This window comes from Megalops cyprinoides, chromosome 19, assembly GCF_013368585.1.
Source record: "Megalops cyprinoides isolate fMegCyp1 chromosome 19, fMegCyp1.pri, whole genome shotgun sequence".
NCBI lineage: Eukaryota > Metazoa > Chordata > Actinopteri > Elopiformes > Megalopidae > Megalops > Megalops cyprinoides.
In genome coordinates this window covers 19,169,160-19,195,673 of record NC_050601.1, presented here as the reverse complement: position 1 = coordinate 19,195,673, position 26,514 = coordinate 19,169,160, and the positions used below count along the sequence as shown (strand labels likewise).

The 26,514-nt window shown below is 43.1% G+C and overlaps 2 protein-coding genes across 3 annotated transcripts in view; both read left to right on the top strand.

Moving 5' to 3' along the window:
• Nucleotides 1-6,955: 6,955 nt before the first annotated feature.
• LOC118794618 (26S proteasome non-ATPase regulatory subunit 11A) lies at nt 6,956-19,904 on the top strand. The gene is made up of 13 exons (XM_036552873.1): nt 6,956-7,074; nt 9,216-9,317; nt 9,781-9,977; nt 10,894-10,951; nt 12,833-13,027; nt 13,669-13,813; nt 14,878-14,938; nt 15,475-15,537; nt 15,737-15,862; nt 15,977-16,012; nt 16,154-16,205; nt 16,477-16,619; nt 17,718-19,904. The coding sequence occupies exons 1-12, from the start codon at nt 6,984-6,986 to the stop codon at nt 16,617-16,619; spliced, it is 1,269 nt and encodes a 422-aa protein (XP_036408766.1). The 5' UTR covers nt 6,956-6,983; the 3' UTR covers nt 17,718-19,904.
• A 4,767-nt stretch (nt 19,905-24,671) lies between these two features.
• The window catches only part of LOC118794730 (vesicle-fusing ATPase-like), a 60,985-nt gene continuing 59,142 nt past the window's right edge, over nt 24,672-26,514 (top strand). Inside the window, exon 1 of one of the 2 annotated variants that reach the window (XM_036552992.1) lies at nt 24,672-24,745. In XM_036552992.1, coding sequence (XP_036408885.1) covers nt 24,734-24,745 — 12 coding nt within the window. In that variant the 5' untranslated portion in view covers nt 24,672-24,733. The remainder of the gene's footprint in view (nt 24,746-26,514) is intronic. The other variant, XM_036552991.1, reaches the window with a different exon arrangement.

The window sequence follows — 26,514 nt, the reverse complement described above, 5'->3', positions numbered from 1 at the left end:
GAATATCATATGCTCATCATTTGTCCACTGTAAATATATTTCTTTCCTTTTTACAGTAGTTTATCTTGAGTAAAACGCGTTCACTTTCCATTGAAATTCTATATCTAGACGTCTATAAGAAAACATAGCCCTATTATTTTGACCCAGGATAAAACGGTTTTCCCTTCAAAGGATAAAAGCGAACTATTGAGACAGCTGTTCTTGTGACTGTCTATAGCCTCCTTTGATGAACATCAAACTGAATGTATCTCAACCATCTCACGGAGAGGAGCTTAAAAAACAGAAAAAAAAAACAAAAAGAGCACAATCAAAAAATTCCAAAAGAAAGGGGAAACAGTCCTTAAACAAGCAAGCAAAAAACTCCACGCCTCGATGCAGGCATCTGCAAGTCCGGCAATAACAGACAGACTGGGAGAGAGGATATGATGCTGCGCTATTGGCCACGGGAGACACAGCTCTGTCAAGGGCTGGATCGCTGTTTGGCGATTGTGAAGCGCTCGGCAGTGGTCGGGCGCCGCTGTGCGCTCTGTCCGTGGTGCTGTATCCGACACTCCATTCCACAACCGACAACAACAATCACATAGCCATAAAAGGGGCCGGACTATCTCTGCCGCCCCGCCCTCGTCGCAGCCAGGCGGCGTATAACGTCTTTTTTTTCTGTAATTCGTGAACAAAACAGTGAAACAGCATGTTGTTATTGAATGGCTAGGTTAAACATCTCGTGGTTGTTTTGTTTGGTCTCCATGACGCGTAAACATGTCCAGATCATAAGGTATCTCTGCAAATCTTTATGCAATGTTTATTTTTTATTGAATTAGGGATGATCATATACCCTGCTGACAATAAAGGTGTAGAACGAGATGATAACGATATACAGTGCCCTGCATGTTTATTTATACTCCAGACAAAATTGGAACAAAAATATGAAATGATAAAACACATTTTTTCTGCTTCCATTTAAAAATGTAGAATGTTATTCTTTAATATTTTAGCATTCCACAGAAAAGAGGCATATTGTTCACAAGGAGCTCTGCTTCATAAAATGCAAGAGCCAGATTTATATTTGGTTATGAACTGAAATGACAATCTTTGGCATTACTCCTTACCCCTGTTTTTATCTTTCCTCCAGACACTCTAGCACTCTAGGACCTTGATATCTTTTTGTTTCAATTTCTGAATGATTATCTTGAGTCTTGATTGAACCACAGAATTGTCTTGAGATTGACTTGGCCAGTTGAGGACATTTTGTGATCACGTAGCCATTTCTTTATAGGCTAGTTTTAGGTGGATGATTAGGATCACTTTCATGATGGAACATCCATTGTCTGCCAATATTGAGCTTCTCAGCAAGGGGAACCAGGATTTCGGTTAAAATGCCCTCGTACATATTTTTATTCATGTCTCCCTCTGTCTTAAGGGCATTTTTACAAAAGCTGTATCTTTGATCCGGCTTTGATCCTGCTACGTTTAATCACATTACAACGCTATAGCCATCAGGTTTTGGTTTAGTTTCCATAAAATGCTTACAATCATTTTTCAAATAAGGAAAAATGGCCAACATGACTTTGTAAGATGACAAACATATGGGTCACTTTGAGTGAGTGGAATATGATGAACCACATTTAAACCATGTTTCGTATGTGATTTCCACTTCCACTGCAGACTGAAACAGGGTGGTACTTAGTTTGAACCGAAACTACCAGTTATGTATTTGTTGCTTAAAAGGTCTGTGCCTTTTTAAATTATGTGTGATGAGCAGCATTACATTCTGTGTAGCTTGAAGTGGTGCAAGGCCAAGAGAGGGCTCACACTCAGTGCATCTGGTCCTCCTAGAACAAACACTGAGCTTTTTCTTTTAACAGTACGTGAGATCATTTCTAAATCAATATGTTTAAAAAAAAGAAAGAAATTCGTGTCTCCCCGCTGAAAACGATGCGTGGTAAGTGTCCTAGTGAAAAATAGCTATCATGCATTAAGTAAATGCTTCAGGATGGTGGTAAATGACAGCTACCTCTTTCATTGCCGAGCACTTTGAGGTCAGTGAGTGAAAATTGTTTTGACATTGCCCAATCATGTTATCAACAGAAAAGGTGTAAAAAGCAATAGTGATAGTGATACTATACACTTTGATGTCCTGATCACCCTTCACAAAGCATAGCCTCTTAAACAAAAGATGTTGACAGGACAAAAATGTGAATTTTCTGACAATTGCCCACAATAAAAAGAATAATGCCACTGAACTCAGTGCTGCTTAGGTTTTTTGATTACATCTTTAAATAGTGTGAGAGCCAAAATGCTCATTTAATCAGTATCAGTCTCCCACTGGGAAAATTACAGGGGTACCTAGTCAAGGGTTTTAAAGGACCAGGACTAGCTTTTCTTTTAGCATCAGTGGGTGGGTCTTCTCAAGTGGTGCTCGTACTCAGACCAGATCTGGGCAGTAAGTGGTTTAAAGCACAATCAGAGTGGCAGAGTTCATTCTGATGTTAAATTTGCACAGCATGAGAGTGTGATCCATTCCCCATGGAAGAGAGATTGGTTTGTAAACACTTGAAAGACAGATAAACAGAGGTCACCTCGCTTATTTAAAACAGTGCAGTGCACTGGTTTTCAAAAATATTTTTTTCTAGCTATCATATATTAAAAGCAGTCTTTAGAATGAATTTAGTAAACATTCATGAGTGTGGTGCACCTTGGTGACAAGTTTCAGATTTTTTTTTTGTTTTTTTAACTTTGGCTCACTATTTTTAGCCATTGTGCATATTAAATAAGTTTGTAGTTTCTGTGGATGCGATAGATTTTATTTTTTGTTTAGAAATAATATGTGAACAGTGTTTAAATAAATTGATAAATTGTGATATTTGTTCTATTTTATTTATTTATTTGTTTGTTGATTTATTAGGTAGATGGGGGATTTCTGGGTATCTGAAATAATGATTTCAACATAACTTCATCAGTATTGCCATTTGTTCTATAGATTATTGCTTTTCTCATATATAACGACCATCTTTTTCAAATATTGTTGGTGAATAGCCATTTTGATAAACTGAATTGCTATGATATTAATATAGCAATATTTGAATGTTTGAATATTGAGTTATTAATTGGTTATTAAAGCATTCTAAAATAAAGTCCCCGCACCAAAAAAAAAAATCACCTGACAAAATGATTAATTTGGCATGATATTAAAAGAAGTGAAACAATGTAGATATCACATTCAGATCCCCCTGGAACACTCCAGATGATGTCATCTTTTGTTGGCAGGCCTATCACATATGATCTTGAAATAGTGGCCTTAATTTATAAAGTGTCCATTGGACCTGGAGCAAATCATTATTCCATGGCTTCTTCTGAGCTCTTGGAATAGTGTACCAGTACACATTCGCTTCGAACGGTCCCCTCCCCCTCCCCTCCCCTCCACCACAACGACCCTCCTTATATCGGAGAGGGACGTTAACATGATGCTTAAGTGTCAGAACCCCTTCAAAGCAGGTGGCCCGGACTCTGTCTCCCCCTCCACACTGAAGCATTGTGCTGACCAGCTGTCTCTGGTGCTCACAGGCAACACCTCACTGGAGACATGCCATGTGCCAGCCTGCTTGAAAACTTCTACCATCATTCCCATCTCCAAGAAGCCTAGGATCACAGGACTGAATGACTACAGACCTGTCGCCATGACCTCTGTAGTAATGAAGTCATTTGAGCACCTTGTACTGTCCCATCTCAAATATATCACTGACCCTCTCCTGGACCCAATGCAGTTCGCCTACAGAGCCAACAGGTCTGCAGTCGATGCTGACAACATGGCCCTTCAGTTCATCCTCCAGCACCTGGATTCTCCTGGATCCTACACCAGGATCCTGTTTGTAGATTTCAGTTCTGCACTCAATACGATCATCCCAGCTCTGCTCCAGGACAACCTCTCCCAGCTGGGCGTGCCAAACTCCATCTGCAGGTGGATCACTGACTTTCTGTCTAACAGGAAGCAGCACGTAAAGCTGGGGAAGCACGTGCACGACCCACTGATCATAATCACTGGTTCCCCTCAATCCCATCCTGTCCCCCCTACTCTTCTCCCTGTACACTAACAGCTGCACCTCCAGTCACGATTCTGTCAAGCTCCTGAAGTTTGCAGATGACACCACCCTCATTGGACTCATCTCTGGTGGGGATGAGTCCATCTACAGGTGGGAAATTGATCAGCTGGTGACCTGGTGTAGCCAGAACAATCTGGAGCTCAACGCTCCAAAGACAGTAGAGATGGTAGTGGACTTCAGGCGTTACCCAGCTCCACCCCCACCCCCCCATCACTTTGCATGACTCCCCAGTCAACACTGTGGAGTCCTTCCGCTTCCTGGGCATCACATTTCCCAGGACCTCAAGTGGGAGCTGAACATCCAGCTGTATAAATCCAGCTGTATAAATGGATAACATTGTAAAGAACTGCAACCTATGTAAGTCGCTTTGGATAAAAGCGTCTGCCAAATGAATAAATGTAAATGTAAACATCAGCTCCCTCATCAAAAAAGCCCAACAGAGGATGTACTTCCTACGGCAGCTGAAGATGTTCAACATGCTAAGGACAATGATGGTGCACTTCTACACTGCCATCGTCGAGTCCATCCTCACCTGCTCCATCACCGTCTAGTACACTGCTGCCACTGCCAGGGACAAGGGCAGACTGCAGCGTATCATCCGCTCTGCAGAGAAGGTGATTGGCTGTAATCTGCCATCCCTCCAGGATCTACATGCTTCCAGGGCCCTGAGGCGGGCAGTAAAGATTGTGGCTGACCCCTCCCATCCCGGACACGGACTGTTCAAAACACTACCCTCCAGCAAGAGAATGAGGTCTATCAAGACCAGAACCACACATCACAAATACAGATTTCTTCCCTTGAGCAGTTGAACTCATCAACAAGCCCCCTGACCCCCGCTGACACAGACTCTGCCCCTAACCCCTCCTTCCCCCCACTGACTCTGGACACATACAAACCCATCTTTGCACATCTGTTACACTATGTATGCATTATTTAAAATGTTCAGTCATCTATTCTACTTTACACATCTTATATTTTATATTTCAATACACAGTATATTTTCCTGCTCTCTTAATATATTTTATATTATATTCATAGTACTGCTGTACGTAGTATAGCGTTTGCACTGTTTTTTTATCTTTGTCTGTTTTTCAGTACTTGTTGCTTTTATTACTCATTGCACTTAGTCTTGTATTTGTATGGAACACCATTATACCAAAAAAAATTCCTTGTAGGGGCAACCTTCTTGGCGATAAGCTAAATTCTGATTCTGATTCTGTGCTGTGGGTTTCTGATGTATGAGCAATTATAATGCAGTATTGCTCTGCATAAGAAAAGAGTAACAGTGAGCCATGACTGATATTAGAAGACAGTATTTGACAGGGATTGTATGACTGAAACTTCTTGGTAACTGCATTATGTAACTTTAACATGTTAGAAATAAAAATGTCCAATGATCTAAAGTTTCCATGTCTCTGTACATTCCTACTGGGTTGATAAATTCAGCTAACATGACAAAGCCAGCTAGATGACATGCCCATGTAGCAAGCAATTTGAGGAAGCTTTGAAATGACCTTACCACTGACCTCTTTCAGATATTCAGGTAACATAAATGATGTAGCAGTGAAGCTGGAGATGGGTGCAGCTCCCAAACAGTGGAATTGTCTGAATTGTTGGTATTCTTAAATGTAATCCTTGCAAACCTCACTGTGTGATATACTCACAGTATACATACTGAGCAAAAAGTTTTATGAATAACTGGTGCAGTTTTACAGTTTCACCTTTCTTTGTGTAATACCTTGTTGAACTTCTTTCAAAGACTGTCAAGACTAAATGAAAGACTTTGTGAAAGACTAAAGGAAGTTACAGAGCTGCAGCAGGAAGCTTACTGACAACCAGTGCTACTTAACTCTGGTCCTGGTGCATAGCCCTGTCAGGCTTTTACGTTCTTTCCTCTGGGCCTGTATAGAAAATGAATTAGTTCATACATTTGTTCAACACAAATGTATTAACACTTAACATTGTATCCTCTTGGGTAATGCTGTTCAGATATTTTACAATAGAAGGCTAAGCACACACATTGATTGATTGTTGTAGCAAGGAAGTCTTTATTAAATTAGACTGTATATGATCAAATTATCAGATTGAGAGAGGCAGGTTGGAAATTTACCTTGGATACCCAACTGATACCTACTCTTTGCTCATTGTTCATGCTGAAACAAGACTTCTCATTGAAGAGATGGCATCTCATTCAGCACAATGTCCCCATTATGGTCCTCAGGGTAGGGGACCTTGTCATTTGGTTCATATTACCAGAGAGTGACTCAAATGGACAGGTCAGGCCCAGCTCAGATGCATCTTGCAATTTACTCCAAAAGATTACATTAATGATTATTGTAAAATGATTAAGGACATAAGCTGTCAATCTTAATATGCATATGATGTTACCAATGTTACCTTGCTAATAATTTTATCTCTATGTATAGTATTTTCTTAGGTAAAATATTCTCATATGCTTTTATTCTATTACCCTGAACCAACATGCTCTTAATCTACTGTCCTAAGATATAGCAGTACCCTACTTGTGTGTGAATACTATGTGTCTGCTAAAAAAGGTGGTTAGTTATGGCCTAAAATGTTGTTGCTAGGACTTTGGTTATGTCACCAGTGTTTACACAGATAAGAGAATGAAAGGATGGCTTTTGTGGCAAGCCAGAAAGTGGAGCAAGGCTTTTTTAAAATTTAGACCCAGGCCTTGAGTTGAACTGATCTTTTGGAGTCGTAGCGGAGTTCATCCAGAAGATGCGGGAACATTGCCATACATACGTAACACAACCTACTACTGCCAAAAAATGTGACTCAATGTCCCAGCATGCCGTGCGGATGGTATTTCCTGTGCTGCTGTCGGGATTGCTATGTGAGCCTGGCAGTCTGTGAATAGGTAAGATGGCGGCCGCGGCGGTGGTCGAGTTCCAGAGAGCGCAGTCTCTCCTCAGCACGGACCGTAACGCGTCCATCGACATTTTACATTCAATAGGTAAGTGTCTCGGGCACGGGCTGCTATCGGGTCAGTGTGTTCTGTAACCCGGGTGAGGTGGCCTCTGCTGGGGGCCGGGTTGGACACTCCGGTGTGGGGCAGTTTGTCAGCATGAGCCGGTTCGGTTGCTGCTGACTCACTGTGAGCGACGTGAAGTAGGCCGAATATAGGGGACCTTGGACAATAAAGTTACATTTGTCTTAGTATAACGCATTTTTCACAATAAAACCTCATACTGAATCGTGAAACTGCACTGTTATATGCACGTTTTAAGACGTAATATACAGGTGGATGTTCAGTAATTCTGTATAGCTAACAAACTAGTAGCAAGAGCCTTTTGGGGTTGAGCGTGAGGTACCGTTAACATGACGGGCAGCACTGCAGAATGATGTTTGGTATAGTAACTCGGTAATTTGTCATTCGTAACGTATCCTAGCGAAGGTGATGTTAGCCAGCAAACTACCAAATTGTAGTTGTACGCTAACATTAGATAGCTAGACTAAATATCCACACATTACCTACCTCATACGAAAAAAACTTTAGCCAGCTAGCTGTGATGGCTGTGTCATATGCATAGATGGCTGGTTACCCAAGTGTATGCCATTGCCCTTTAAGTAGCTAGACTAGGTAAGTTTCAGATGGCTATATCTGTTTTAATATTGCTAATATAAAAGCCTAGCTGGTGATTATATGTAGATAGCTAGTTAGCCAAGTTTCCTTTAAAGGTAGGGGTGTCCCTGCTCGACCTGAACGGTTGCACAGCCTTCGCTCGATAGCTGTCATCTGCAGCTTGAGTAAGTAAATTGCTAACAAGTTACCCCTTTTTCACAGGACTACTGAAATTATAGTGGGGTATCAAGGCAGTTAGTCACTTTATGTAGTAACTGGCTAATACTCCAGTCACATCTTGCATCTAAAAACACATTGCTAACTAGCTAGCTCGATTATTCAGTGAAATTCCTGTGTCAGGTAGCTTGGGGGCTTGCTAGCTTTTGAGGGGGCGACTTGTTGCTGTTTGGTATTAATGCTAAAAAAAATGCTAGTCAGGCAGTGTTGAATTGACAGCGTTTTGAAGTGTCACAGTTAGTTAGCCATGTACTGGTGTGTTCAGAGAGGTGAGATCGCAAGGTTTTTTTCCAAAGTAACGTTGTCCGTTATATTAGGGTAACAAAGCCATCTAGCTTCTGACTAATAAAAAGGCATCATACCAAAACACTGGAGAAAAATAGGAATCATTCCACTATGATTGAAAGTGTGAGTCATGCACTTGCCAGTGCACTTGGGGTGGGGGTGGAGGAGGTGGAAAGGGGGGGGGGGTACATGGGCAGCACCAAATCAAAGATGTGTTTACCGGTATTGATGCAAGCTGTGTGTGCAGTGCTGCTTTCTAATTTTGGTGTCTTGTGTTGAAACTGACGGATGATGCGCGAAAGGTTTAGAATTTCTGTTTTGATAGGCCAGCACCCCATTCAGTCTGACTAGCGTGGACTTGTAGGTATGACTGGGCAGGTTTAGGTGCTGTTGACAAGCTCAGCATGGCTCAACATTGGCTCAACATGCATGGCTTCAGCCATTTCAGATGTTCTTATGGATACACTGCTGTTACATTTGGGAGTTGTGTTTCTAGGAAACACATTCGCACATGACACAAGTACTTTGTGAACTAACGTGACTGACACAAGGTAATAAGTGGTGTTTACTTTACCTCATTTGATAATGAGCAGAAAGTCAGATGTAGTTATGGACCAATGTGGCAGGGTTCTTGGACCTTTCGGTTTTACCAAAGACAGGTGTTGGCAACCATGAAAGTCTGCTCTTTAGGGTGCATGTTAAATACTTTCTGTTGAAATGGTTGTTCACTTTCTATTAAAAAAATCCTTGTATGTGGTGGAATTCTATCCTTCAGTTTAGAATAAATACACACAGGGCAATAAAGTGTAATGACAGCAGGTATGTTCAGCTTTCATTTGTCTGTAAATTGATGTTAGAGTAAAACTATGTATGGAAGTTTTTATGCTAGACTCCTTGTAGTGCCATTTTCACGTGTGAGTGTGTGTGTGTGTGTGTGTGTGTCTGTGTCTGGGGTAAGGTGGAGGGATTGTCCCAGCGTTAATCTTGAAATGGGCCACTTTTGTCCACAGTGAAGCGGGATGTCCAAGAGAGTGATGAAGAGGCAGTGCGTGTCAAAGAGCAGAGCATCCTGGAGCTGGGGGGTCTGCTCGCCAAGACGGGGCAGGCCGCGGGTAAGCCCCCGCAGCCCGTGACTCCCCGCAGTATGGGCAGTGTTCAAGGGGAAAGCAAGGTCCATGTGACTACATGAAAGAGGATTTCAGCTTTTTACCAGCCCGTGAAACACAGTGTCCGCATATCAACGCTGATCATTTTCTACAAGTCACACTGTGTCCACAGAGCGGCTGTCTATTTTTAATTAAGTGAACATCTGTGATCCGTAAATGTTGGTCAGATGACATGTTCTAGGAAGGAAGTTTTACATGACCTTCATTTAGCAGATGCTCTTATCCAGAGCAACTTCCAGCACAGAAGAACAGAAGTGTATCTGTTCAAGTTGAATGAGCAACAGTTTTAACAGTGGCACTGTTCGTCATTAGCACGTGGAGGAGACTCAGTGTGTGTTGGAGAGGAGAGGGTTAAGAAAGGATGTGCGCCAAAACGCATTTGATAACATTGCTGTGGACTCTCCTTCAGAGCTCGGGGGCCTGCTGAAATACGTGCGGCCGTTCCTGAACTCCATCAGCAAGGCCAAGGCAGCGCGCCTGGTACGCTCGCTGCTGGACCTCTTCCTGGACATGGAGGCAGCCACGGGCCAGGAAGTGGAGCTGTGCCTGGAGTGCATCGAGTGGGCCAAGTCCGAGAAGAGAACCTTCCTGCGCCAGGCCTTGGAGGTAACTGGGTCCCACACACTGGCACACCCCCCTCTTCCTGACTTAGTAGGGCAGCTCTGTGTGTAGGGCATGGTTGCTGTGTGTCTTGTGTTAGATGCTGCCCAGTAGTGGTTTTGTTGGGGAGAGCTGGAGGATCGGTCTCTTCTCTTTTAGATGCTGGCTCTCCGAGCTGGTTGTTTGTCTGACTTTTGTTCAGAGTTTTAAAATATTTGTTGTGGATAAGTCTTCTTAAAAAAAAAAAATTCTGTGTGAAGTTTGTGCCAGTAGTTTGGTTGCTGAAGAGGGAATTTTCCTTGCAGCAGGTACAAGGAACACTAACAACTCAATTAACCACACAGGTCTGAATTCTTACAGTGATTGCCTATTCTTTATTAACTTTAAGTACTATGTTTACAGAATAAAAAACTCATTTTTCAAATTTGAGTGGTGTGCAACAATTGATTTAAAGGAGAGGTACACTCAAAATCTGTAATTTGACTGACAGTATTGTGGGACAACTTATTGTTGATGACTGTGAGACTGGTCTATTCCTCTGCACAGCTTATCAGAATGTGGGGGCCTGTGTGCCTTTCATGTGGTGTGTATGTGACTTGTAATATGAGCAATGCAAGCATATTTCATTATATACCATAGCCAGACAAAACGTGTACTGTTCCTTCTTGTGACCATTTTGATACTGTGACAAAGAGTTAGTCATAATATTGATTGAAGTATTAAAGGCAATAATTAAACTGTTTTACTGTATAGTGTGAATCATACACAAAAGAATCGAAAGGTTTATTTCCATCCCTGAGTGCTCTGGTGGAACCTTTCAATGTAATAAAATAAGATTTCTCAGTCCAGCACAGTCAGCATTATGGGACAGTAGCCTAAGTGTTGAAATGGTGCTGACATATTTCTCCATTTTTTTTCCCAGGCACGCTTGGTCTCTCTCTACTTTGATACCAAGAGGTACCAGGAGGCATTGCTTCTTGGTGAGTCACAGCCTTTTCTGTGCACAGACCAGCTGAAACTGTTCTTTGTGATTCTGTTGAGGACTAACGGGGGAAAACATCTGAAATGCCTGATTTTTTTTTTCCCGAGCTTAAATGGATTTGCAGAGAGTCTATAGAGCAGCTGGGCTGATGAGCGACGAGTCCATGTCCACCTTGACCCAAAGCTGCTAGGACTGAGGGCCAGAGGTGCCAGAACTCCTTTAACTGACAAACCCATATGTAACCACCCACCCCCTTTCCTAAAGGACCCGGCTTAGTTAGCTTTTACTGAGGAAAGATTTGTCATGTTTAGTAATGAATCTAATTTGTTTGTTCGGGAGTTATTTATTGGTCGTGTGAAAGCATTTTTTAAATAAATGAAATAAAAAAAAAAAAAAACAATAATTACTAACTCTAGCTCACTGGCTTTCTCTCCATATTATCTATGCCAAACTCTCTGCTTGCAGTTTGGCAGCATCTTTAGTTACATTTGTCAGGGCATGTTGGGAGTTGTAGTGCAAAGAGTCATTGTAAGCAGGTATTCTTACATTTAACTGTGGGTGGCACTGCAAGCGAATGCGTCAAAATGTCAGTACGATGAGAGCGAAATGTCTGAATATATTTGGCGGGTATTTCATGGAAGTAACTGAATAGTAAAATTCAGACAACGTAGTTAAGTCTGTGTAGGCTTGGTTCAATTATTTGTTCTGCTGTCAGAATTACTGCAAATTCAGTTAATTGCATGCCATCAAAAACCTTGCAAATAGGTTCACATACCTGGCAACAATCATTTGCTATCTTGGGCTATCACTTCATTTTAATTATAATGTAGTAATTTTGCGCTGCTCTCCAGTAATCCAGCAATGTAGATTGTGATTTTCATAAGTTATTTGTTAAAATTATTGGCAGTAGCAACACGTCGAGAATACCTCACATTGTCTTGGCCAATGACTGGTGCAAAATGAGCCTTATAAATTTAAGTCTCCTGTACCATCTGCATGCATTTACATTCTGCCTCATTCTGCTTCGATTATATCCTGGCTACAATAGGAGAAGAAATTATACAGATGGTAGAATGTGTATGAATAGCAGAGAATGGAAATGCCTCAAGCCACATTATTAGTTGTTTTATGGTGAGGTAGTCAGTTGATTGAGTTTTGTTTTTGAGCAGGTTTTTTGGCACCTCAGGATGCTAGCTCTTGAAAGAGAGCAACATTGTATGGGTTATTTTGCTGTGTTGCCTTGCTGGTGGAGCCAAATACAGTGGGTATATACTAGTTACAAGAGAGGTGCAATGTAAATCTATGTGATTACCTCAGACATCTTAAATACATGCTTTTAATGTTCACCACCAGTGTGGAACAGGTGTAACACAGAGGCCATTTGCTTGAGAATCTGGGGTTAACATTCACCTTCTTTTTTATTAACCAAGCGCAGCATAAAAACGCTTCCCCCCTAACCTGTTCATGAAGCAGATAAGAAAATGTCTTACAGATTTATTACATAAACAGCAGCATAGTTTTGGAAAAATATGATAAACCTGGTAGGCTTGGCAGTCACAAGTGACACTTGCCTCTGGGGAAAAATAACTCCTCTTGGAGTAAGTGGGCAAGCAGTATTTCCGAGGGTGTGAACTTAGGAATGGCGTGCCCCAACATCTTTTATCCTGAGGTGGAAAGTTTAAATCTCCAAATTGTTGGACTCCATTCAAAGCTGAATTAATGCAGTGAGCGCCGTGAAAGTAGAAGCTTCAAGAAGCTTTGCTTTGCCTTTCGCTCATCCAAGCGAGCAATTATCCTGATGATCGCTGTGGCGATTCCAGCAGTTATGTAACGGTGTAACTCACCCCCCCCCCCCCCACCCCCCCGCGGGAACGCACAGGCTCTCAGCTGCTGCAGGAGCTGAAGAAGATGGATGACAAGGCGCTGCTGGTGGAGGTGCAGCTGCTGGAGAGCAAGACCTACCACGCGCTCAGCAACCTGCCCAAGGCCCGCGCCGCCCTCACGTCCGCCAGGACCACGGCCAACGCCATCTACTGCCCGCCCAAGCTGCAGGCCGCCCTGGACATGCAGTCAGGTGAGTCCCCAGGCTGCGGCCCGTCCTGCCAGGCCGTCGCGATGAAGCGCATTTCGGAGCGAGTACCTGCATGCACAGGCAGCGTGTAGCCCTTTCGCACCTCGAAGAAAGGGAGCTGAAGGGCGTAGTGGCCTTTGATGCCCTCACAGCACTTCCACCTGTCCCCTCACATGTAAAATTGGAGTACATTGGGCCTGTTAGCTTGTTCTCATGCAGAAAATAATGGGCTTTTGAAGTAAAACGCTTGGCTAAGGCGTAAGCTAATGTTTGTTGAAGGTGTTTTTTGCTGTTGCATATTTTGCCATTGGCACAAAAAGGCCATGAAATTCCACTTTCCTCTGTGCATACATACAATATTCCACTTTTTGTGCATGGCTCTGTCACGGAGTTCAAATTTTGTTGTTTAATATTGCCGTCAGTGCTGGACGTGTTCTGCAGTGGTGAGCGTGGAACAGGAAGGCACTGACAAGGCTGCGAACCCAAGCGGTCAGACCAAGTGTGCTGTTGAGCAGATGCATTTGACCATACAGCAGTCAAAGAAGCCTGTGCGAAGATTTCACGCCCTGCGAAATGAAAAGGGGCAGTCTTTGCCCCTCGCTCAGATGCCCTCCCATAACGCCCAGCGCGGTTCTGCTCGGCAGGTATCATCCACGCGGCTGAGGAGAAGGACTGGAAGACGGCCTACTCTTACTTCTACGAGGCGTTTGAGGGTTACGACTCCATCGACAGCCCCCGGGCCATCACAGCACTCAAGTACATGCTTCTGTGCAAGATCATGCTCAACTCGTAAGTAATGCAGGAAGGCTCTGTGCTCCCTATCTACAAATGTAGCCCTGGGAAGTACTGAAGAAAAAAAAAAACTGGATAGTTCCTTCCATATTTCGCTGGTTATGTAATAGCGTTTATCATTTTATGGCAATTCCACGCTAGGAAATGGGGGTTGGAAAATTTATGGGTCAATTTCAGGGTCACGCTCTCAACGTTGGGCCTTCCGCGCTTATATCGCTGGACGTGTCTGATTTATTATTCTAATATCAGGCGTGCACACTTCAGGGCAGGGGTTGTGAAAGGCAGGAAAGGGTAAAATTTAGCTCTTGTGATTGGACCATGGCTCACAAAGGTAAGCGTATCGCAAGTAAATGACACCTCGAGGCTGGACTGCGAACATCTAATTAGTGTCGTCATAGGCCAAATTGAAATACGCTGACCTTTTAGAGACTGAGAAGTATCAATATAGCCGCCTATACTGTCTGCTGTGGAGGCTAATGTACGCCTGGTTTTTGAATTTTGGACCTGAGGTCCAAGGGGTTTTGCGTAAAAGGCCTGACAGCTTTAGTTATAGTTTTCATTGAGTAAAAAATGCAATAATGACACATCCACAGTAGTCAAGGCGAGGGCCACACTGTGTCTGAGCTAAAGAAGTGCATGTGGCGCAGCAGTGTGGCACTGACATCTGCTTTAATCTTAATCTTTGCTATTCATCTGTAAATCTTCAGTATTACCTTAGCAGTTACCCCCGTCCTCTCACAATTTGACAATTTGAGTGCCGCTTTTTATTTGTGAGCCGAGGTAGCGAATAAGTAAACACAACACTTTCTCAATTTTCAGGCAAGCGGTCAAACCTGCTGTGTGTGCAGCTGAATTATGATTGATTTATTTTGTCCACCACTGCTCTATCCAGATACTTCATTTAGAGCACCGGTGATGGTACCTGGTGGAGCTTTGTGTGTCATTTTCTTTGCACCCCTATTATATGCTGTAACCAGCGGAATCCCTGTGTTCGGCCTCCTGTTTACGAGGCTTTCACTGCACTGACTGTCGCTGTTCTGTGCTGCTCCTCTTCCCTGCAGGCCAGAAGATGTGCAGGCACTGATAAGTGGGAAACTGGCTCTGCGGTACGCAGGGCGGCAGGTACGTGTGCTGCTGACTGTGGACTGGGCCTCCCCTGTGGGGATTCCTGAGGACCCTGTCAATCCCCCTCCCCTCCCGCTCTAGCTGTGACTGACCAGAATAATGTGGCAATGTCGCGGCCAATAGTAGTTCAAACCACTCACGTCAAACCCACCCCCCCCAGCCAATGAGGTTAATTCTGTCCTATTACATCAACCAGTGAGGTGAGGGAAAGTGAATGAAACAGCTGGGTAGAATTGGGGCTTCTCTTGCTGACACTGAGCTATTGAGCACTCTAGTTCCAGAAAGCATTATTAACAGCTGTAATGACAGTGGAACTAAGGAGATTATGGGTATATGTGTGAATGAAGTTGAAGACTTTTTTTTTTCCTCCACTCAGTGAGAGGTTTAATGTCTGTGGGTGGCTGCTTGTTTGTGAAAGGCTCACAAACAAAACATGATGCTCAGGGCACAATCCTGTCTGATGGCACTTATTTTGTGTCAGCACTAGGGGGTGCTGTGGTGTGGGTCTGTGACTCCTCTCCCTCTCTCTACAGACAGATGCACTGAAATGTGTTGCGCAGGCCAGTAAGAACCGGTCGCTGGCAGACTTCGAAAAGGTGAGAGTCGCATACACATCCCGACACCTCAGGCTTGCAGGTGCCGTGGAAGGAGCCGCGGAGCTGTCCATGCGCGATTGGCTGTTCTCGTAGCGGTACAGGACGGTGTGCTCAGCGGGCCGTATGGCTGCGTGCCTGAGGCCCGGGGCTGATGGGGGGGGCTTCTCTCACCCTTCTCCCCCCTCACGCTGCTTCACAGGCACTGACGGAATACAAAGGGGAGCTGAGGGACGACCCCATCATCAGCACCCACCTGGCCAAGCTCTACGACAACCTGCTGGAGCAGAACCTCATCCGCGTCATCGAGCCCTTCTCCCGGGTGCAGGTGGGTGGGGCCCTGTCCTCCCGTTTGCCCCCTGCTTCATTCTGAGTCGTCCTGCAGCTGTCGGAACGCTTGATTTCCCGCCGCTAACATCTGCCGTTTTTCTGTTTCACCCAGATAGAACACATATCGACGCTCATCAAGCTCTCGAAGGTGCGGTCTTGATTCCTGTTTCGATATGGACTGTTACAGCTTTGGGACACTGGGTTTTGTATCGCTTGTATCTTTGAAAATAAAATTGCAGGCGTGGCCTGATTTGCGTCATGACCTGACCGTGTGTTTGTTCTTTCTTAGGGAGATGTTGAGAGGAAACTGTCACAGATGATTCTGGACAAGAAATTCCATGGTAAATGAGATTCTTGTTTGCTTTTTTCAGGTGGCTTAGTTGTTTGTCTGTTATTAAGCGCTGACTTTCTGTTTTCACTCTCCCAACCCTTCCAGCAGCACAAAATTGCCAATCCACACTTTTAATCCCAAATGACCTTTCTTGTCGTCCCAGTCTGTTTCTGTTAGATATTTGGTGTCGTACGGTGGTCTAGACACACTGTCATTGAATTGAAGTGTCACCTCTTCTTGAGGGACTGCTACCCATGAGTGTGGCTCCTCCTCCCCTTTAGGAATACTGGACCAGGGTGAAGGTGTCCTGATCATTTTCGATGAGCCCCCAGTAGATAAGACGTACGAAGCAGCTCTTGAAACCATCCAGAACATGAGCAAAGTCGTGGATTCGCTCTACAACAAAGCAAAGAAGCTAACATAGGTGAGCTCTCTGCCTGCTGCACTTTCCCATTGTCCCCTGTATCCGAGTTGGTGGTCAGCTCAACTTGTCGGTTACTTTGACCCTTAGTATCGGGTCATGAATCACAGAATGCAGCCAATGCTGCATGCATATTCTTTATTCAAATTGCAAATGGTGCATATTTGATCTATACTCATGATTATATTTTAGTATTCTTAGTACTTTAGTACTTTAACTCTTAAAAGTTCATTTTTCAAAATGTTCAGTTTTTATCAACTGATAAAACTCCCTTTGAAATCAGATGTTGAATGATATTATAAAGAAACCTAAATTTATACAAATGTATATTTTAAGACTGTATGCTAGTTAAGGTTAAGTTAAGGTTAAAAAGCAAGGCAGTTTTTTTTTTTCCTTCATTTTACAAGCCAAGGAGTCTAATCAGATATCATCAAAGCACCGTCCAAAGAGTACCGACCGTTTATTCACTTTGAATGGAAAGGTGGCTTTGTGTGTTTTTTGATATGCAGTTTCGTGTTCTTGATGTGCTCCCTTTTAGATGGCAACATGTAAGAGCATGGATGTAAAACATGTCACATTAAAAAAGTGAGGTTAAATGGCTGTCACTTATTAGGCTGGAAATTTTTAAGTAAAGAGTCAGGTTTTGTTTGTCATAAATTCATTAAGTGTAATTGGCTATAGTGATTGTAACTAGTGGGCCAGCTATTCTAAAAGGTGCTATAAAAATTCTGATTGTTTCATCAGCCAGAGGCATTGGTCCATGCAAATGTGTGATATATTAGAAATGCCTCTTGTGTTGAGCTCATACAGTAAAGTCAAAATCAAAACACAGCGCAGTATGTTGTATTGCCCGAATTCAGCATCTGGAACTTACTGTCAGTATTACAGAAAATGTCATACAGCTATTTTAGCTATCCCCTTATATATCTACTGCACTTTTATTCCTTTGTAGTTTGATATGCATCAGTATTACATTTTTGTTCTCTGGCTCTGCAGTGTGTAGTTTCTTCAGTAGCTGCAATGGTGTCCCAGTTTGTGAACGTTGGTGTTTGGGGTGTGACGTGTGTGAGGCCAGACTGACCCTTTGTGTATCTTCCACAGAGCTGAAGACCTGCGGCACAGTGGAGAATGTGTGTAACCGGCGTGTGGAACAGTTGGGGGAAGGGGAGGGGGGACCAAAAACAAAGAAGAAGAAAAAATGCGACAAAAAAACCCATAAACTGCGACGGGATTCCTCGGTCCCCTTCTGCTTTCACCTGGAAAGTTTTTAACGTCTCCCTCAATGGACGAAACTTCATTACATTATCATCACTTTTTTTTGGTTCGTTTTTTCTTGTTTTCTTTACAGGTTTCTGTGTAACACTCAGCGGCCTCAGCTGGCCATCAGGGAATATTGTAAAATAACATAAACATATACATTATAAATATATATATAAATATATAAATCTCTCGCAGAATAAAATAGGTAGGCTTACACTGCCCAAGAGTACCTTTTGCCAGCCCTTGGTGCAACATTGCCTGTTTGCCCTGAAAATTCAACTTACCAGAGGAACATGGGTTGTTCCGGAAGATTCCTCAACTGAGAGTACCTCCTCCCTCTCCTCCATACATTTTTTTTTTCCTTACCTCCAGCCGAAGCTTACTGACTTCTCTGTCTTCAGGGTTGATGGCAAAGATCAGAAAGTATTAAGGGAAAACCCCAGTAGGTCAGTGTGGTCACCTGACATGCACACTGTTCCTTCCTGTCCTGTCATTTTTTTGTTTGTACATACCATTGCCATGCATTTGTCTACCCCTCGTGTGTCCTCTTTTTTTATAATGATAAAAAGAATAAAGTCACGGAAAGCCCTGTAGAAATGAGTGCTTTTGTAAAGGACACAAAACTCAAATGGAATTGGAGTCGTTTTTTTTCACCCCCAGAACAATCAATAAAAGGTCTTCATATTCCATGCCGAGGGCCCTTGACGATCCTGTTCTTGTCTTGAAGGGAATGGAAAGGCTATATTTTGGGGATGCAGGAATGGGGGTTAGAGCTTCAACATCTTGGTTACCTTTCTTATACCTCTGTGGGCTTTCATTCTGTTCCCAAAATTCAGTGTCATGCTTCAAATTCGCTTTTATGATTTGTCCTCCTTAAAAGGAGCCATTTTGAAATATAACATATTTTTTTATAATGAACATTGCTCTTGGTCAAAACAATTGCATTTCAGTGGCACCTCTTAGGTTTCCTTAAGAAGGTGATGGTGGATGTCGGACCTGTGTCCTTTAGGTGTAAACAGCTGCATTTCTTACAGTTGGCAAGGATGTATGCTGTCAGAGAGGCGGCACCCTGTCCAGCAAGTTCGTGGGACAATCACGGCAAATGTGAGGCAGGAGTAGTTGTGGGTTGGGGGTATTCAAGGGAAGAGAATTGTTCAGGCTAGGGGCAGGCTAGATTCTGGTGGACCTAGATTGCCTCAAGTTTGAGTTAGAGATACTTTGCCCAAGATCACAATACACATCTTGAAAAAATTGGAATTTTTCCAGCTGTTACAAAATTGGAGTGGTCATTAAAGATGTGACAATGTCTCCTGGAGTAACAACTCGATGCACTGTGCATGTGTTTGAGGTTGGAGCTTTAGCTTCCAAGGGATTCTTAATTATAAAAAACATGTGGTCTCCTATATCTGTCACAAATGGAGTTCACCATGGTGGAGACAAGACAGTATGATTGGTTGCATGCAGGCTTAGGTATGGATCTTTGTTCTGGAAGGATATTGCTTTGGTTTTATTCTCAATAGACCGATGTATATGTAAACTGTGATCTACCATGGCCTGGAAAAACATATATCTAGAAAATTCCTTGCTTTCTGTGCGTTTCACTAGAAGGTATAGATTAGTGGAGTGATTTGTTACTTTTAATAGATTACACGGTTGAATTTTGCCTGGTTCATCCACGTTGCCTTTTTTTCTTCAAACCTTATTTTAATAACCCTGATTCTCCAACTAGAAACTTTTGAGTTTATTGACAGTCATGGTGTTTCACTGTAAAGGTATGACACATATGAAATACTATAAGTTCTGGAAGCCATCCCCCTTATGAAGCTATGTGCCTCTGAATTATGTTATATCACAGCAATATAAGTGTATGTTGATAAGAACTACAGCCACTCAACTAGTTTTTAACTGATCAACCTTAAAGAAGAAGCAACTGTTGCACAGTGGAGTTTCTGAATGTTTTCAATATGAAGACTATTGCATATAAATGATGTCCTCGATGGATTTTTTTTTTTTACTAAGGCAAAGGTTTTTATTTTTAAACAAACTAGTATTTATGGCTTGCCACAGGTTTTTTGGCATCTTTACACAACATTGTGTCTAGTGAAGCATTTAATCTTTTGCGCAGCTTTTTCTAATAACTGATCCACTCAATTTCCACAGGTCCATCTCAGGGTTATGTGGAGACATTTGCGATCAAATGGCTGGGTGATTCATTTTTTTTTCCTTCTTGACTTGCTTTTCTGAAATGGACAACCCTTTGCTTCTTGAAGGCCATAGCATTAGTCAGGGCAAATCATGATCATATTTATAATACTTTGTTCTCAGCAAATTCACCTGGCTAAATGATGTCTGTGTAAAAAACATGTAGTAATATTTTCAGACATAGGGTTGTTACTAGCACATGGAAACCATCTATTGATCAAAGTCTATTTTATTTCAGAGGTGTGTTGTTAATCATATTGTGGAGTGCAGCAGTCACCTGCTTGTTCATCTTTTTGGCCAGACTCTTGTGAAAATGGGTGTCCATCCACTTGTTGGAAGCAGTTTGGCTATTTTGTGATACTTTGCCTTGAGCTTTAGATGTACTAGAACGTGAAATGGGGTAAACACAGTACAGGTACAGTACACGGTGTCACGCTTTCCTCCAGCCTGGGTGATGAACTTTTGGGCAGTGTAAGCCTCTAAGGTGTATCTGGTTTCTACTGTCGCCTTTCTTTTGTACGCCGCTTCCTCCGTCTTTGCAGGGTAACTGTCGTTTCAAATGTGGCCAGATGATTTCCCATGGCATTGGTTAATCTGGCCATTGAGACCTCTTGGTTTGTGTCTCTCCTACCCTCTCGGAATTCACTTCAGGATTCCTCAGTACAAGGTTTGTATTATAGCCCCCAATTAAACCCCAACACAGCTTCCCAACCCCCACCAAACCAAAAAAAGGAAAAAAGGAAGAAAAAAAAGATGCTTGTTTTGGGTTTCTACGTCAACAATATCAAATGTACAAACGGTTCTTGCTGACCAACAATTACCGAGTATATCTGATGTTCAGATAAGTTCGAATAAAAAAAAATGAATTTTTTTTTCCAAAAGTCTCTGGCTTTTTTTCTTAGAGAAAACTGTTGGCTGTTAAGTGTTCTTGGAATCAAATTTTGTTTGAATAAATTTGTATTTAAAAATTACTGAGCGACTTTTAATTGAAAACAGCCTTGTCTCGGTTAGAATATTGTAGGTGGTATGGGGATGAATGGGTACTCTGTGGAGTGTTTAGATCTTTCCTCCGTTGCTAACAGAAGATGAACAAATGTTAAGTGTTTCTTACCATAACCATATGGTAAAGTTATACCTCTTACCATAACCATAACCTTTTTGCCATAACAACTGAATCAAAAGCGGTGAACACTTTCATGAATCATATGGGTCGATCACTTATTAGAATTTTTATAATTGCTGAATGAAAGGAAATTTTTTCCACTTATGACACGATTCAAAACCTTTGTTTTATTACTCTGTAACGTTGAAGTGGAAAAGATAACCCATTTTTGTTCTGAGTTTCCTGAATTTTGATTTTTCCCATCATGCTGTGCGTGCAGTCTATTTTGGGGCCTTTCAAGTTTCAGCCAGTTGAAGCTGTCAGTATTACAGATCCCACTCATTTCACATTGCTTGCTTGCTGTGAGTCGGCTTATGGAGCAAAGGGCAACATACAGTACAGACAAGATTACCTGAGGGTAAAGTGCTAGAAATAGAATGAATTGATGATGAAATAGTTCCTTCAAAACCTGAGGCAAACATCTGGGTTTCTGTGTTTCTCTTTAATGTGCATTTATCACAGTTAAGGGGCCAGCATTCATCACACAGCGATCAACCATGTTTGATTAAAATGAATACAGTGAATAGGGACCAACTGCCCCACCACAGTCCTCCATCCTAAAAACCAATGCGCGTATTGATTTTATTAAGTGCTCAATTGAAATCAGGACATTTATGGAGTATGCTAATATAATTACATAAGCAAATCGAATTACATGCACTGTTTGTAATGCACATTTATGGACCTGATTAAAAGGTCAAGGGTTTTGAAATTTGCCAGAATGATATTCATTTGGCACTGATGTGCTCTGCGACTTGGGAAACCTGAATGCAATTCCACATTTTGACCACACGGTGGTACTCCCATCCACTGTGTACCATTTCACACTCAAAACTGGAGCTATCAGTTGCAGGTACTACTCTAGCAGAATATGAGGTATAGTTGTTAAGATGTCTGTATTTTGGTTGGTTTAAATTGGTTTCCCATTCAAAATATGCTGTATTATGTATGTTTTCATACGCAACATAAATATTTCTTGAACTTACCCATGAACAGAACGCAGTAATGGTACACTTACAGAGGGACAGTCTGGGTGGCAAACAATAGGCTTGCAACAGGAGAAGGTGAGTTAACATGTAAAACAAACAAAATAACTGCATGTATGTGTACTATACCACAGTAAGATGTAAGGTACAAATGATGGAATCTAACCAAGTTTTTGGCACAAGTACCTCTCAGAGTTGGAACCCACTGGTTTGGATGCCAGAACAGAATGTGTACTTGTACAAGCATACTCTTGGGAAAGTGGCAAGGATGCCCCACCGTGTAGCACCCTCAGATGTGTAACCCAGGCCTGTGCAGCCAGTCTGTGGACACAGGCAGTACCCTCATGTTCAACTCCCTGCTCTTCAAAGGGATGACAACGGGGGTGACAGGACAAGGTGGGAAGGCATAAAACTGTACTAGAATTTATTGGAGTATTCAGGCATCCAACCCCCCTCCATCATTACATCAATGAGATCTCTCAGCTCATTGGATGATCCCATGGAGATGGAGAGCACGCAAAGAAACAGCATGGGTATGTGCCCAATGTACATGTTTCTAGTTGTCATGCTTTACATGAAAGGAGACTGATCTCAAAGCATCTCGGTGGTTGATATGCGGTAACAACATGCCTCCCTCAGATTTCTGGGAGGAAATGCTTCAAAGATGGAAAGACTGCTTCTTCCATCTCTGGGGGTAAATGTGATGCCAACAGGGAGGACCTCCCCTCCTAGACAGTGCCTAAACCCAGTGCCTCTGTCAGCAAGGTGTCTGTAGTCATAATCACTCTTAAACTGGCCCCTGGCAACAAGAAGTCAAAAATAATGTGCTCTGACTTGGATAAGGTCTCGCAGGGCACAGCCTTCTACACCGCAAACCGGCATTGCATTGGGTGCACAACAGTCCCAATAGGGCAGCCTGGGTGACCACTGCAGCCTCTGATGCCACATCACTGTCACCTGCACCATCAAGATGAAGAAACAGGACCAAGTCAAGATAATCTGTCTGTCCCATAGGGTACAGGTGACTCTTCCTCTCGTTCAACATCAGACCCAGCTTTGTGAGGCATGTCGATACCATCTTTGGCATTGTTGGCTTGTGCGTCCCCCTAAGCACATAGCGAATTGGCCAGTCATGATGTCATTCACCTAGAAACCTGGAACCTAGAGGAATTACCAAGGCCACACCACCATGTAGTCCTGCTGGGAAAGAGTGAAATGAGAGAGCGACACAGACACAGCTGATTGGCTGAGAGCGTGGATCGGCATGAACTGGCAGAGCGCTTGAGGGACTGGGGTCTGACTCCACAAGACAGTGTTATTCCACACAGATTTAGTCTCAAATGGTGCCTAAGTGGTGCACGGCAAACTCGGGAGGTAGGGGATGGGGAATGAAGCAACTCTCACTTGTGAGGATCCTGTTGGTCTGGCATCTCAACATGGAGTACTGCAGGGACACAAGGGGTGCAGAAGCCTGCAGCAGCACTGAGTAGGACGGGCTCCACCTCCCCTAACTGTGCGGTCCTCATGAGTGAAGGGTCTGCTGTGAATTCTGATTTTTTTCACAAACAGAAACAAGGTGATGGGCAAGCTGACACAAGCTAAAACATGGCCAAGAAGACAGACGTTAACAAGCAGCAGCGCACCTCCTAATGACCAGGGCCCTGACTGCCCTCATTTTTTTCAGGCTAAGTTAGCTAGCTGAAAAGCTCAGATAGCAAAGCATTGGGTATGTTTCAGAATGCCCATAAGATCCACGTCAGAGCAGCCAGGTATCTGCCAAACAAAGCTAATTGCAGACACAAACAGGTGGCTGCTTTGACACTTCAGCGATAAAACCGGTCAAAATGCAGAGCAGATTACATCAGTGGTACCAAAAAGCAACGTGGATTTAAGTCATGATGGTCACACTACGGTGCATCCTGACAATTTCTTTTTAACCTGCTGGAGAGTACAGAGGGTTAATGAAAGATCTCACCCTGTCTGGCGGGAGTGAAAAATAGGATGAAAAGATGACATTTGGAGGAAATCTCGTGATCAAATCATCCATGGGTGCTGCCCTGCGTCATGTAATGGTTAATTTGCTATAATTATAACAATAACAAAATATGAATAAAAAGAACATTATGGTTACTATTTTTAAATACTACGTTGTCTCATAGGAAACGCATCCTCAAAGCGAAGCTGACACATCGTGTGGCACGCCGACTGAAATGAAATTATAATAATAAAAACATATTTTATTATGTCTATTATAATAAATGCGCTAGAGCACGGTCCAGACATTTTATACAACGCATACTAAACGCAGTTGACTTTGTTTGGCTCAGGTGCGTTAAATCCAGCCTCTCTGCCAATTAAAATCGAGTGCGTTAAATAAAAAAACTGACGCGGTGTGGCGTGCTGTGTGTGTGCGCATGCGCAGCTCCAGTGTGGTGCTGGTGCTGTCAGTGCGGCTGTGTTTGACTTTTCATTCTGAGCTGCATCTCTGAGCAACAGCAAACAGGAAGATGGCGGCCCGGGTGAGTTATTTGATAATTCATAAACAGAAGGGCAAAAAAAATGACTTTTCACTAGTAGCAATAACAGGAGGTCCCTGTCAGAAACGTAGCTAGCTAACGTTTGCCAGATATTTCAATAGGGTGTAAGAGTTCCGAGGGTATCCCGATACACTAGCTAGCTGGCTAGCCAGTGCAACACCGCGATAGCTAGCTGCAGCCCATTCAAACATCTGTGATGCCCTGGGCACCGGAGGAGATGCTCGCTGGCCTGACAGTCAGATTTTACCAATCTGTGGGTAACCCGGCTTCACTTCAGCATAGCCGTTAAATGAGTCGTACTGAAAGTCGAGCGAATACCGTGCTTTTCCGACCCTTGCCACAGACCTCTGTGCACGTATCTTGTCATTTGCCTTTTTCAGCTGACACTGACAGTCTGTGACATTTACGTGAATCAGCAAGCTTAGCCCGTCAGGTTATAACTAGCCAGGACTAGCCAGCAAGCAATAATATGGCAAGGTAGCTATGCAGTCCTCTGCATATAACACAGCGCCAGTAGCTTGTTAGCTGGCTAAAGATAACACAATGGTTATCTAGAGTAGCTAGCTGGCTGACTGAATCTGACCTGAATTAGGCTGCAGGGTATCTTGCGGATAAAAAAAAAACGAAGGGATGAATATTTAACTGACCTTGTCCTTTAAGCCTATGAGTTGCACATAACAATAAAAGAGAGGGATAGTTCCATCGGGGATATCACCAGATAGCCACTGTCAACTTTCCCTTCAAATGCATCACGTAATGCAGTTTTCAGTTTTTTATATGAAAACTGCTATTTCAGGAAATAAAATGGCACAAATTGCCAACGTTTCAGCATTTACCCTTCGAGTCAGCGAAGCCCACTGCATCAAAACGACACGGCGCAGCAAGGCGCTCAAGAAAGTAACTGCCTGCTAGGCTAGCTACACTTTTAACCTTGGAACGGCGCAAGTACTGCGGAGATAAGCTCATCGCAATGAAACGACGCTAACACTGCCTGCCTAAGCTCAGTAATGTCCCGTCAACGGGAGTAACACATAGCGTCGATCCCAAGTACACCAAATCAGCCACAACCAACGCCGTTAACTTCCAGTAGTTTCAGCACCAGTAAAAACGACATCCTTCACAACAGCGCGCTTGTCAAAATTTGCAAAAAAAAGGTGAAGGTCACCGCTGGACATCAACTGAAAAGCACCTACTGTCAAGGGATTATGGGGTTTACGATATATACGTTGTAGCAGGCCAGTTAGCTAGTAGCTGGTTGTTTGTGTTTTGTAGCTTGACATTAACTGGTTTGGGCGGCTTGATTAGATCGTGTACTTAATAAAGCCAACGATTTTGTGAAACGTAGCAAATAATCCTAGGAACCCAACAGCCGTGAGCGGTATTGAACCCTAGTTCTATGTCCGAAGAGAGCAGAAACCACACCGTGCTGGAGATGGTACCTTATGTCTCTGACGCGCATACTCAGCGGCGCAGCTGAGGAGAGGGCATGTCTGTCACATACCCAGCAGGGAGACTCCGTGAGGAGGAGAGGTCTGTGTTGCCACTGTGTCCTGACGCTCAGAGTTAGGAGAACGTCATGTGTTAGAGCAAGGCTGTCCCTGCATATTGTACTACCTTATTTCAGTAGCAAATGCTACTGCACCTGTGATATCCTCCAATTTATCTACAGTATTAAAAATGAATTTACTTAGACTTCTTCAAGCTCATCTGGAATGAAGACTTTCAGACAGCATACAGGGTGGATAGTCTTA